This window comes from Lolium perenne, chromosome 2 (assembly GCF_019359855.2).
Source record: "Lolium perenne isolate Kyuss_39 chromosome 2, Kyuss_2.0, whole genome shotgun sequence".
NCBI lineage: Eukaryota > Viridiplantae > Streptophyta > Magnoliopsida > Poales > Poaceae > Lolium > Lolium perenne.
The window spans coordinates 295,521,710-295,536,653 of NC_067245.2; the positions used below are offsets into that span (position 1 = coordinate 295,521,710).

At 44.2% G+C, this 14,944-nt stretch overlaps 1 protein-coding gene across 1 annotated transcript; it reads right to left on the reverse strand.

The window, feature by feature from the left end:
• Nucleotides 1-536: 536 nt before the first annotated feature.
• Nucleotides 537-1,665, reverse strand: LOC127329430 (BTB/POZ and MATH domain-containing protein 2-like). Its single transcript, XM_051355949.1, has one exon. It carries the CDS (start codon nt 1,638-1,640, stop codon nt 537-539), a length of 1,104 nt encoding a protein of 367 aa, XP_051211909.1. The 5' UTR covers nt 1,641-1,665.
• Nucleotides 1,666-14,944: the final 13,279 nt, after the last annotated feature.

Here is a 14,944-nt window from a genome sequence, read left to right on the forward strand (position 1 = left end):
AGAGGCGATGACAACGTCGAGAGTATGCATGGGCATATAGAAGGGAAGCGCCGGTGGGCGGGAATTGCCGGTAAATTGGATATAGGGTTTTCACTATGTTGTAAATTATGGGATGACCAAGATCGTTCGGAGAACGAAATTGGACGATAAAAACTCCATAGGCTAGCACCACTCCACCACTAAACTTCTTAGATGTAACATTGCATTACCTCATTCACAACGCAGCAAAAATAACATTGGCTTTCTACTACTCCATCAAAACACCACGACTGAAAGAAACAACAAACTCTAGCCTCAACATGAAGTATGGTAATAAACACCGATTATTTGTTTTTGGAATTAACAGCTTATGATCGAGTTATGATTATGGTCAACTGATCATATATAGAGTATATAGCTCAACGAGATAACATTTGTATGCTGGTGTAAAAAGGCTAAGTAAGCACCATCTTGACAAAAGATCGCAGGTAAAATAAAACTATTTTTCTTATTGAAGTATATAAAAAATTGTAGAATTCTCCTAAGCGAGGCACTCACTAAAGAAGTAATGCAACTGAACTACCAATGTTTAACGAAGACTTTGAATTGTGAAACCTATATGTCTTTTCCCACAGTGCCACTATGGCCGAAGGACATGTTTCTTTGAGCTCAGCGTACCCTCGGCTCGCCATCACATCATCCATTTCCACCGTAGACAAAGACGCAATAAACTGAATGCAAGCATCATCCAATCTGCTGCAACGACGCTGATCAGCCAAAACCAGTGTGGTCACCACGGTCTTCACATTAATGTTGCTACGGAGGATGTCTTCACATATCATCTTGAGCCTTTCCATGGCATACCGATCCGCGGCGACAAGCAGATGCATGATTGTCTCTTTGTGCTCATCGTGACCAAGATCATCCGGGGTGGACAGGGAATCAGTGTATATGAAGTGGAGCAGGATCTCAAAGACAGCGGGTTGCATGTCACTGATGGTAATGCGACTCATGTCCTTTTCTCTCATCGGGCCATACAGCTCTGCTTTGAAGACCGGTGACCGCATGGCGAGCACCGTTCTGTGGGCAGGAAAAACCTCTCCTTGAACCTCGAAAATCACGTCGGTGCCCTCTTTCGCCTGCAGCAGTTTCTGAAGATGAACTATGATATCGGATGGCGGCAGTGACACTTCGACAGAAGATTGGATCAGCGATTCCTTGTCAAGAGTGATGATGCACTCAATGGTGAGGCGGTCGTCACGAAGGTAAGGCGATCCCTCCAGCTCGCTCCTTTTCTTGAACTGCTGAATGCCACAAAAAGAATTGCAGCCGGAGCTGCAATCGATTTCCGTTGTCATCGTATGCGGCGGCGAAGATCTGGTGACGTCCACCAGACTTAACTGAACGGATGCCCTCACCCTGGTGACGACGTTCTTGCTCACTAGATAGACATAGACCGACAGGTAGTCTTTGTAATACTCGAAGATTCCTCCAGGGTAGACTGCAATCTGCCATTGGTAACCGCCGACGCGGAAGACAGCCGATGGTACATTGGCGTAAGCACAGAGCACGTCCCGGTGCAGGCTGTACCCTGAGATCTCGAACACGTGGGAGCCCTGCACCGACCTGGCGGCGCGGTGCATCCACGTCGCGGTTCCCATGGCGGCTTCCCTCGTCTTCCTCGGATCAGGGTTTGTCTGCGGAAAGACGAAGCGGAACAACACGGCCCAAGGCCCAGAGTATTTGTTGGAGTCGACCCGCACTCGGGCTGCTTCGATTCCCTATCATGCGGATCATATTGAGCTCTTTTTCTGGCAAGATTTTTGTCTAAAGTCCAAAACCACAATTTGTCCAGCATGACTTTTTTTGTATGATATGGATGGTTTTATACCTTCTAAAGAGATTAATGCCACAATACATGGGATAAGAAAACCGAAGGTGCTCAGCCAATGATGCATCATGCACGTAGTGCACAATATAATTTGATGTCACCACAAAATTCCCATGTGAGTCAACTGGCCCTCGTCAAGCCTGTATTATTAACATTTAGTTTGGAAAATTCAGAGGGAGGACGGGTCCGTTGGCGTCGTTTCATTTTCCAGTTCTTCTTGTAGGCTTTTCCCTCGTGAGATAAAGGCATTACTCGACATCACCAAGTGATCATCTGCTAGTTGAACAGATTCACCATTAAAGCATTTTCTCCGTTTCCACCATATATACCATTCCATAACAGATGTTGTCTCTTTCAAACCTCGTGGCCATAACAGTGGGGAATTTCTTCTTCATGAACATAAGAGCATCTCCAGCCGTCTTCTCGGGAAGGCTCCCATGACGCCTTTTTTTCATCTGGATAGAAAAAACGGCTCAGTCGCGCCCCCAGACCCTCGGATTTGGGCTTTCATCCATCCAGGGAGTCCAGGTCATCCCCATCCCCCTGGGGAGCGCTCGGGGAGTCCGGACGAAACGAAAGCGCGGGAAACGCCGAGAAAACTTCCGGCACGGCTGGTGGCCCCGACTTGTCGGCGAGAATGGCCGATCATCATCCTCATTGCATCGTCTTCCGCGCGCTGTAAAAGCCTGACGCCGGTCAGTCTTCGCCGAACGCGTAGCTTCCACACGGCGAGTTAATGTCGTCGCCTCGGTTTCACGCGCGTCGCCCTCTATTTATCATGGAACTACCGCGTCTGGCCGCATTCACCACGATGTCTCCCTATTCACCTCCTCTCTTCCCCAATCTCATCGAGCGAGCTAGCGATCAATGGCGAACGATGGTGCGGCGAACAACAGCTTCGACCGCCGCTCTCTCCATCAAATGGAGGGGAGGCTCCTGCATGCGGCGGGCTACCCCGCGCCGCCCTACTTCCGCGCACCCGGAGGCTGACGACTAAGTGCGGGCGGCGTACCGATCCTGCCGCCGCCGATCGGTCGCGCCGCCCTCGAGGCGGAGATCGACGTGGTGCTCGTCACTCTCAGTGATGAGCAGCGCGCGGAGAAGAGGTTCTTCCCCGACAACTACGAGGCATGGACGCAATTCTTCCGGCAGAGGTACGAGCGCGAACTCATCGCCTACGACGGCCCTCCCCCTCCTCCCGCGCGAAACAACGCCGCCGACCGCCGCCGATGGTGGAGCGGGCCTGGCCGCACCCTCTAGAACGAGCTCGCGCACATCGAGGATTGCAATTCCCCCGTTCTGGGAATGCCGCCGCCGGTGGCGCCTACCGTGTCACGCCGGCACGGTAGCTCCTGGACGCCACGAAGGATGGCGTCGTCCTCCTCGTCGTCTGGGTCGAGGTCAGCGTCGAGGTCCGACGGATCGACTCCTCCACCTGCGACGCCGACCATCGTCAAGAAGGAGCCGGCCTCTCCACCGCCAACCAGAGGGAATAGCAGCGGCGCCCTCGTCATCTGCAACCAGCCGTCATCTCCCTCGCGCGGCCGCAAGAGGAAGACCTCGAAGAAGGAGGCCGCAGCGGCCGCTGCCACGTCCCAGCTCGCCGAGGAGGAGGCCAAGCATGCCGAGGATGCCGCAGTGGCGGAGGCGATCGCCAGGTCGCTCAATGACCTCGTCCCCGCTGATACGCGTACAACACGCGTCCGTTGGGAACCCCAAGAGGAAGGTGTGATGCGTACAGCAGCAAGTTTTCTCTCAGTAAGAAACCAAGGTTTATCGAACCTGTAGGAGCCAAGAAGCACGTTGAAGGTTGATGGCGGCGGAGTGTAGTGCGGCGCAACACCAGGGATTCCGGCGCCAACGTGGAACCTGCACAACACAACCAAGATACTTTGTCCCAACGTGACAGTGAGGTTGTCAATCTCACCGGCTTGTTGTAACAAAGGATTAGATGTATAGTGTGGATGATGATTGTTTGCAGAGAACAGTAGAACGAGTATTGCAGTTGATTGTATTCGATTTAAAAGAATGGACCGGGGTCCACAGTTCACTAGAGGTGTCTCTCCCATAAGAATAAGCATGTTGGGTGAACAAATTACAGTTGGGCAATTGACAAATAAAGAGGGCATGACCATGCACATACATATTATGATGAGTATAGTGAGATTTAATTGGGCATTACGACAAAGTACATAGACCGCTATCCAGCATGCATCTATGCCTAAAAAGTCCACCTTCAGGTTATCATCCGAACCCCCTCCAGTATTAAGTTGCAAACAATAGACAATTGCATTAAGTATGGTGCGTAATGTAATCAAAATATATCCATAGACATAGAATTGATGTTTTATCCCTAGTGGCAACAACACATCCACAACCTTAGAGGTTTCTGTCACTCCCCCAGATTTAATGGAGACATGAACCCACTATCGAGCATAAATACTCCCTCTTGGAGTTACAAACAAAAACTTGGCCAGAGCCTCTACTAGCAACGGAGAGCATGCAAGATCATAAACAACACATAATAGATTGATAATCAACATAGCATAGTATTCCATATTCATCAGATCCCAACAAACACAACATGTAGCATTACAAATAGATGATCTTGATCATGTTAGGCAGCTCACAAGATCCAACAATGATAGCACAATTAGGAGAAGACGACCATCTAGCTACTGCTATGGACCCATAGTCCAGGGGTGAACTACTCACTCATCACTCCGGAGGCGACCATGGCGGTGAAGAGTCCTCCGGGAGATGATTCCCCTCTCCGGCAGGGTGCCGGAGGCGATCTCCTGAATCCCCCGAGATGGGATTGGCGGCGGCGGCGTCTCTGGAAGGTTTTCCGTATCGTGGCTCTCGGTACTGGAGTTATTATCGACGAAGGCTTAAGTAGGCGGAAGAGGTAGGTCAGGGGTGATACGTCTCCAACGTATCGATAATTTCTTATGTTCCATGCCACATTATTGATGATATCTACATGTTTTATGCACACTTTATGTCATATTCGTGCATTTTCTGGAACTAACCTATTAACAAGATGCCGTAGGGCCAGTTGCTGTTTTCTGCTGTTTTTGGTTTCAGAAATCCTAGTAAGGAAATATTCTCGGAATTGGACGAAATCAACGCCCAGGGTCCTATTTTGCCACGAAGCTTCCAGAAGACCGAAGAGTCAACGAAGTGGGGCCACGAGGTGGCCAAACCACAGGGCGGCGCGGCCCAAGCCCTGGCCGCGCCGACCTATAGTGTGGGCCCCTCGTGACGCCCCTTGACCTGCCCTTCCGCCTACAAATAGCCTTCGTCGCGAAACCCCCAGTACCGAGAGCCACGATACGGAAAACCTTCCAGAGACGCCGCCGCCGCCAATCCCATCTCGGGGGATTCAGGAGATCGCCTCCGGCACCCTGCCGGAGAGGGGAATCATCTCCCGGAGGACTCTACGCCGCCATGGTCGCCTCCGGAGTGATGTGTGAGTAGTCTACCCCTGGACTATGGGTCCATAGCAGTAGCTAGATGGTTGTCTTCTCCCCATTGTGCTTAATTGTCGGGTCTTGTGAGCTGCCGAACATGATCAAGATCATCTATCTGTAATTCTATATGTTGTGTTTGTTGGGATCCGATGAATAGAGAATACCATGTTATGTTGATTATCAATTTATATCTATGTGTTGTTTATGATCTTGCATGCTCTCCGTTACTAGTAGATGCTCTGGCCAAGTAGATGCTTGTAACTCCAAGAGGGAGTATTTATGCTCGATAGTGGGTTCATGTCTCCGTGAATCTGGGGAAGTGACAGAAATCTCTAAGATTATGGATGTGTTGTTGCCACTAGGGATAAAACATTGGTGCTATGTTCGAGGATGTAGTTACTGATTACATTACGCGCAATACTTAATACAATTGTCTATTGTTAGCAACTTAATACTGGAGGGGGTTCGGATGATAACCTGAAGGTGGACTTTTTAGGCATAGATGCATGCTGGATAGCGGTCTATGTACTTTGTCGTAATGCCCAATTAAATCTCACTATACTCATCATAATATATATGTGCATGGTCATGCCCTCTTTATTTGTCAATTGCCCAACTGTAATTTGTTCACCCAACATGCTATTTATCTTGTGGGAGAGACACCTCTAGTGAACTGTGGACCCCGGTCCAATCCTCTATACTGAAATACAATCTACTGCAATTGTTCTACTGTTTTCTGCAAACAATCATCATCCACACTATACATCTAATTCTTTGTTACAGCAAGCCGGTGAGATTGACAACCTCGCTGTTTCGTTGGGGCAAAGTACTTGGTTTGTGTTGTGCAGGTTCCACGTTGGCGCCGGAATCCCTGGTGTTGCGCCGCACTACATCTCGCCGCCATCAACCTTCAACGTGCTTCTTGGCTCCTACTGGTTCGATAAACCTTGGTTTCATACTGAGGGAAAACTTGCCGCTGTACGCATCACACCTTCCTCTTGGGGTTCCCAACGGACGCCTGAAGAATTAGTCTTCACTTTTAAACAAGGGGATGAGGAGAGTTTTAAGGATGCTTGGTCTAGAATTTTTACTTCTTATCATAAAACTGAACCTCAAATGACTCTAAGTTTGCTCCTTAGTAACTTTTATTTTGGTCTTATGATTCGCTATAGATATGCTTTGGATGCTTTAGTGGGAGGAGATTTCCTTCATTGCAATGGGGATCAAGCTTTTAATGCCATAAAGAAGTTGGTTGCATCACATGATTCAGCTAATAACTTTGATTCAGCCCTTATTAGCATTTATAATAGATTAAACAATCTCGAGATAAGTACATCTCGCTTGGATGACAACTATCGCTATGTTCGTAATCGTCTTGAACAAGTTTTAGTGAACTCTGAACCTTCATTATGGGATCCTACTGTTAAAATTGTTATCGGTGATCAAACTCTTCATGCCAATTGTGATATTATGTCTGAATTTTGCCTTATACCTGAGAGCATTTATAAATTTTTGAAACTTTGGGGAGTTGATGAAGGAGGAGAAGAAATAACTCTCATTGATAACTCTGTTATAATTCCTAAGGGAATAGCCGCAGGTGTGCATACAACCATTCTTGGAAGAACAATATCCATTGATTATCTTGTTATTGAATGTGTAGGGACAGGAAAAATCACACTCGGAAGATCCCTGCTAAAACTATTGGGAGCAATCATAGATGTGGGAGAAGGCACCCTGGAATTCACCTCTACACCGGGGGGAAATCATATATTTCCTAAAACAAAGATAAAGAAAAAGAACAATAAAGGTAAGGGTAAAGCCCAAGGTAAGGTTGATGCACCATCCTCCGATAATACTTGATACACACTTTCCGTGTCTTGGAAGTTGTTTACTGATACGTCTCCGACGTATCGATAATTTCTTGTGTTCCATGCCACATTATTGATGTTATCTACATATTTTATGCACACTTTATGTCATATTCGTGCATTTTCTGGAACTAACCTATTAACAAGATGCCGAAGAGCCGATTCTTTGTTTTCTGCTGTTTTTGGTTTCAGAAATCCTAGTAACGAAATATTCTCGGAATTGGACGCAATCAACGCCCAGGGTCCTATTTTGCCACGAAGCTTCCAGAAGACCGAAGAGGAGACGAAGTGGGGCCACGAGGTGGCCAAACCACAGGGCGGCGCGGCCGAGGCCCTGGCCGCGCCGACCTATAGTGTGGGCCCCTCGTGTGGCCCCCTGACCTGCCCTTCCGCCTACTTAAAGCCTCCATCGCGAAACCCCCAGTACCGAGAGCCACGATACAGAAAACCTTCCAGAGACGCCGCCGCCGCCAATCCCATCTGGGGGATTCAGGAGATTGCCTCCGGCACCCTGCCGGAGAGGGGAATCATCTCCCGGAGGACTCTACGCCGCCATGGTCGCCTCCGGAGTGATGAGTGAGTAGTCTACCCCTGGACTATGGGTCCATAGCAGTAGCTAGATGGTTGTCTTCTCCCCATTGTGCTTAATTGTCGGGTCTTGTGAGCTTCCTAACATGATCAAGATCATCTATCTGTAATTCTATATGTTGCGTTTGTTGGGATCCGATGAATAGAGAATACTTGTTATGTTGATTATCAAAGTTATGTCTATGTGTTGTTTATGATCTTGCATGCTCTCCGTTACTAGTAGATGCTCTGGCCAAGTAGATGCTTGTAACTCCAAGAGGGAGTATTTATGCTCGATAGTGGGTTCATGTCTCCGTGAATCTGGGGAAGTGACAGAAATCTCTAAGATTATGGATGTGTTGTTGCCACTAGGGATAAAACATTGGTGCTATGTTCAAGGATGTAGTTACTGATTACATTACGCGCAATACTTAATGCACTTGTCTGTTGTTAGCAACTTAATACTGGAGGGGGTTCGGATGATAACCTGAAGGTGGACTTTTTAGGCATAGATGCATGCTGGATAGCGGTCTATGTACTTTGTCGTAATGCCCAATTAAATCTCACTATACTCATCATAATATGTATGTGCATGGTCATGCCCTCTTTATTTGTCAATTGCCCAACTGTAATTTGTTCACCCAACATGCTGTTTATCTTGTGGGAGAGACACCTCTAGTGAACTGTGGACCCCGGTCCAATCCTCTATACTGAAATACAATCTACTGCAATTGTTCTACTGTTTTCTGCAAACAATCATCATCCACACTATACATCTAATCCTTTGTTACAGCAAGCCGGTGAGATTGACAACCTCACTGTTTCGTTGGGGCAAAGTACTTTGGTTGTGTTGTGCAGGTTCCACGTTGGCGCCGGAATCTCTGGTGTTGCGCCGCACTACATCCCGCCGCCATCAACCTTCAACGTGCTTCTTGACTCCTACTGGTTCGATTAAACCTTGGTTTCTTACTGAGGGAAACTTGCCGCTGTGCGCATCACACCTTCCTCTTGGGGTTCCCAACGGACGTGTCAACCACACGCATCAAGCAAATTTCTGGCGCCGTTGCCGGGGACCTGAAGAAAAGTTACATCACAAGGATCTCTAACTCCCACGTCAACTTTGCGCCAGCAACAAATTTCTGGCGCCGTTGCCGGGGAGATCAAGACACGCTGCAAGGGGAGTCTCCACTTCCCAATCTCTTTACTTTGTTTTTGTCTTGCTTAGTTTTATTTACTACTTTGTTTGCTGCACTAAATCAAAATACAAAAAAATTAGTTGCTAGTTTTACTTTATTTGCTATCTTGTTTGCTATATCAAAAACACACAAAAAATTAGTTACTCGCATTTACTTTATCTAGTTTGCTTTATTTACTGTTGCTAAAATGGGTACTCCTGAAAATACTAAGTTGTGTGACTTCACAACCACAAATAATAATGATTTCTTATGCACACCTATTGTTCCACCTGCTACTACAGCAGAATTCTTTGAAATTAAACCTGCTTTACTGAATCTTGTTATGCGAGAGCAATTTTCTGGTGTTAGTTCTGATGATGCTGCTGCCCATCTTAATAATTTTGTTGAACTATGTGAAATGCAAAAATATAAAGATGTAGATGGTGACATTATAAAATTAAAATTGTTCCCTTTCTCATTAAGAGGAAGAGCTAAAGATTGGTTGCTATCTCTGCCTAAGAATAGTATTGATTCATGGACTAAATGCAAGGATGCTTTTATTGGTAGATATTATCCCCCTGCTAAAATTATATCTTTGAGAAGTAGCATAATGAATTTTAAACAATTGGATAATGAACATGTTGCTCAAGCTTGGGAAAGAATGAAATCTTTGGTTAAAAATTGCCCAACACATGGACTGACTACTTGGATGATCATCCAAACCTTCTATGCAGGACTAAATTTTTCTTCACGGAATTTATTGGATTCAGCTGCTGGAGGTACCTTTATGTCCATCACTCTTGGTGAAGCAACAAAGCTTCTTGATAATATGATGATCAATTACTCTGAATGGCACACGGAAAGAGCTCCACAAGGTAAGAAGGTAAATTCTGTCGAAGAAACCTCTTCCTTGAGTGATAAGATTGATGCTATTATGTCTATGCTTGAGAATGGTAGGACTAATGTCGATCCTAATAATGTTCCGATAGCTTCATTGGTTGCACAAGAAGAACATGTTGATGTCAACTTCATTAAAAATAATAATGCTTACCGGAACAATTCTAGTAATAACTATAGGCCATATCCTTATAATAATGGTAACGGTTATGCTAATTCTTATGGGAATTCTTACAATAATAATAGGAACACACCCCCTGGACTTGAAGCCATGCTTAAAGAATTTATTAGTACGCAAACTGCTTTTAACAAATCTGTTGAAGAAAAGCTTGGGAAAATTGATATACTTGCTTCTAAAGTCGATAGTCTTGCTGCTGATGTTGATCTTTTGAAATCGAAAGTTATGCCTAATAGGGATATTGAAAATAAAATTGTTACTACAGCAAATGCCATCCAAGTTAGAATTAATGAGAATATAAGATTGATGGCTGAATTGCGTGCTAGGTGGGATAGAGAAGAAAATGAAAAACTAGCTAAAGAGAAAAATGTAGCTAAAGTTTGGACTATTACCACGACTAGTAATGCTAATGCTACACATGTTGCTGCACCTCCTACTATTAATAATAAAAGAATTTGTGTTAGCAATGTTTCCACTTCTAATGCAAAGCGCGAGAAGCTGCCCGAATCTGCTAAAACTGCTGAAACTGCCTGTGATAAAACTGCTGAAATTTTTTCCAACATTGGGGATGATGATCCCATTGATTTAGATTATAATGGTTTGAATTTTGATGATTGCCACATCTCTGAAGTTATAAAGTTCTTGCAAAAACTTGCTAAAAGTCCTAATGCTAGTGCTATAAATTTGGCTTTCACGCAACATATTACAAATGCTCTCATAAAAGCTAGAGAAGAGAAACTAGAGCGCGAAGCCTCTATTCCTAGAAAGCTAGAGGATGGTTGGGAGCCCATCATTAAGATGAAGGTTAAAGATTTTGATTGTAATGCTTTATGTGATCTTGGTGCAAGTATTTCCGTTATGCCTAAGAAAATCTATAATATGGTTGACTTGCCACCGCTGAAAAATTGTTATTTGGATGTTAATCTTGCTGATCATTCTACAAAGAAACCTTTGGGGAAAGTTGATAATGTTCGCATTACCGTTAACAATAACCTTGTCCCCGTTGATTTTGTTGTCTTGGATATTGAATGCAATGCATCTTGTCCCATCATATTGGGAAGACCTTTTCTTCGAACTGTTGGTGCTATCATTGATATGAAGGAAGGTAATATAAAATATCAATTTCCTCTCAAGAAAGGTATGGAACACTTCCCTAGAAAGAGAATGAAGTTACCTTTTGATTCTATTATTAGAACAAATTATGATGTTGACACTTGGTCTCTTGATAATAGTTGATACACACTTTCTGCGCCTAGCTGAAAGGCGTTAAAGAAAAGCGCTTATGGGAGACAACCCATGTTTTTACTACAGTACTTTGTTTTTATTTTGTGTCTTGGAAGTTTTTTACTACTGTAGCAACCTCTCCTTATCTTAGTTTAGTGTTTTATTGTGCCAAGTAAAGTCTTTGATAGTAAAGTTCATACTAGATTTGGATTACTGCGCAGAAACAGATTTCTTTGCTGTCACGAATCTGGGCTGTTTTCTCTGTAGGTAACTCAGAAAATTATGTCAATTTACGTGATTGATCCTCAGATATGTACACAACTTTCATTCAATTTGAGCATTTTCATTTGAGCAAGTCTGGTGCCTCGATAAAATTCGTCAATACAAACTGTTCTGTTTTGACAGATTCTGCCTTTTATTTCGCATTGCCTCTTTTGCTATGTTGGATGAATTTCTTTGATCCATTAATGTCCAGTAGCTTTGTGCAATGTCCAGAAGTGTTAAAAATGATTGTGTCACCTCTGAACATGTTAAATTTTATTGTCCACTAACCCTCTAATGAGTTGTTCTAAGTTTGGTGTGGAGGAAGTTTTCAAGGATCAAGAGAGGAGTATGATGCAACATGATCAAGGAGAGTGAAAGCTCTAAGCTTGGGGATGCCCCGGTGGTTCACCCCTGCATATTCTAAGAAGACTCAAGCGTCTAAGCTTGGGGATGCCCAAGGCATCCCCTTCTTCATCGACAACATTATCAGGTTCCTCCCCTGAAACTATATTTTTATTCCATCACATCTTATGTGCTTTTCTTGGAGCGTCGGTTTGTTTTTGTTTTTGTTTTGTTTGAATAAAATGGATCCTAGCATTCACTGTATGGGAGAGAGACACGCTCCGCTGTAGCATATGGACAAGTATGTCCTTAGGCTCTACTCATAGTATTCATGGCGAAGTTTCTTCTTCGTTAAATTGTTATATGGTTGGAATTGGAAAATGATACATGTAGTAAATTGCTATGATGTCTTGGATAATGTGATACTTGGCAATTGTTGTGCTCATGTTTAAGCTCTTGCATCATATACTTTGCACCCATTAATGAAGAAATACATAGAGCATGCTAAAATTTGGTTTGCATATTTGGTCTCTCTAAGGTCTAGATAATTTCTAGTATTGAGTTTGAACAACAAGGAAGACGGTGTAGAGTCTTATAATGTTTTCAATATGTCTTTTATGTGAGTTTTGCTGCGCCATTCATCCTTGTGTTTGTTTCAAATAACCTTGCTAGCCTAAACCTTGTATCGAGAGGGAATACTTCTCATGCATCCAAAATCCTTGAGCCAACCACTATGCCATTTGTGTCCACCATATCTACCTACTACATGGTATTTCTCCGCCATTCCAAAGTAAATTGCTTGAGTGCTACCTTTAAATTTCCATTCTTCACCTTTGCAATATATAGCTCATGGGACAAATAGCTTAAAAACTATTGTGTTATTGAATATGTACTTATGCACTTTATCTCTTATTAAGTTGCTTGTTGTGCGATAACCATGTTCACTGGGGACGCCATCAACTACTCTTTGTTGAATTTCATGTGAGTTGCTATGCATGTTCGTCTTGTCTGAAGTAAGAGCGATCTACCACCTTATGGTTAAGCATGCATATTGTTAGAGAAGAACATTGGGCCGCTAACTAAAGCCATGATCCATGGTGGAAGTTTCAGTTTTGGACAATATCCTCAATCTCATATGAGAAAAATAATTGTTGCCACATGCTTATACATTAAAGAGGAGTCCATTATCTGTTGTCTATGTTGTCCCGGTATGGATGTCTAAGTTGAGATTAATCAATAGCGAGAAATCCGATGCGAGCTTTCTCCTTAGACCTTTGTACAGGCGGCATAGAGGTACCCCATTGTGACACTTGGTTAAAACATGTGTATTGCGATGATCCGGTAGTCCAAGCTAATTAGGACAAGGTGCGGGCACTATTAGTATACTATGCATGAGGCTTGCAACTTGTAAGATATAATTTACATGATACATATGCTTTATTACTACCGTTGACAAAATTGTTTCTTGTTTTCAAAATCAAAGCTCTAGCACAAATATAGCAATCGATGCTTTTCCTTTATGGAGGACCATTCTTTTACTTTTATGTCGAGTCAGTTCACCTATTTCTCTCCACCTCAAGAAGCAAACACTTGTGTGAACTGTGCATTGATTCCTACATACTTGCATATTGCACTTATTATATTACTCTATGTTGACAATATCCATGAGATATACATGTTACAAGTTGAAAGCAACCGCTGAAACTTAATCTTCCTTTGTGTTGCTTCAATACCTTTACTTTGATTTATTGCTTTATCAGTTAACTCTTATGCAAGACTTATTGATGCTTGTCTTGAAGTACTATTCATGAAAAGTCTTTGCTATATGATTCACTTGTTTACTCATGTCATATACATTGTTTTGATCGCTGCATTCACTACATATGCTTTACAAATAGTATGATCAAGGTTATGATGGCATGTCACTCCAGAAATTATCTTTGTTATCGTTTTACTCGCCGGGACGAGCGTAACTAAGCTTGGGGATGCTGATACGTCTCCGACGTATCGATAATTTCTTGTGTTCCATGCCACATTATTGATGTTATCTACATGTTTTATGCACACTTTATGTCATATTCGTGCATTTTCTGGAACTAACCTATTAACAAGATGCCGAAGAGCCGATTCTTGTTTTCTGCTGTTTTTGGTTTTAGAAATCCTAGTAACGAAATATTCTCGGAATTGGACGAAATCAACGCCCAGGGTCCTATTTTGCCACGAAGCTTCCAGAAGACCGAAGAGGAGACGAAGTGGGGCCACGAGGTGGCCAAACCACAGGGCGGCGCGGCCCAGGCCCTGGCCGCGCCGACCTATAGTTTGGGCCCCTCGTGTGGCCCCCTGACCTGCCCTTCCGCCTACTTAAAGCCTCCGTCGCGAAACCCCCAGTACCGAGAGCCACGATACGGAAAACCTTCCAGAGACGCCGCCGCCGCCAATCCCATCTCGGGGATTCGGAGATCGCCTCCGGCACCCTGCCGGAGAGGGGAATCATCTCCCGGAGGACTCTACGCCGCCATGGTCGCCTCCGGAGTGATGAGTGAGTAGTCTACCCCTGGACTATGGGTCCATAGCAGTAGCTAGATGGTTGTCTTCTCCCCATTGTGCTTAATTGTCGGGTCTTGTGAGCTGCCTAACATGATCAAGATCATCTATCTGTAATTCTATATGGTGCGTTTGTTGGGATCCGATGAATAGAGAATACTTGTTATGTTGATTATCAAAGTTATGTCTATGTGTTGTTTATGATCTTGCATGCTCTCCGTTACTAGTAGATGCTCTGGCCAAGTAGATGCTTGTAACTCCAAGAGGGAGTATTTATGCTCGATAGTGGGTTCATGTCTCCGTGAATCTGGGGAAGTGACAGAAATCTCTAAGATTATGGATGTGCTGTTGCCACTAGGGATAAAACATTGGTGCTATGTTCAAGGATGTAGTTACTGATTACATTACGCGCAATACTTAATGCAATTGTCTGTTGTTAGCAACTTAATACTGGAGGGGGTTCGGATGATAACCTGAAGGTGGACTTTTTAGGCATAGATGCATGCTGGATAGCGGTCTATGTACTTTGTCGTAATGCCCAA

What these genes read in the sequence shown, in the direction of transcription:
- LOC127329430 (XM_051355949.1), bottom strand. Translation starts at nt 1,640, where the DNA reads ATGGGAACCGCGACGTGGATGCACCGCGCCGCCAGGTCGGTGCAGGGC.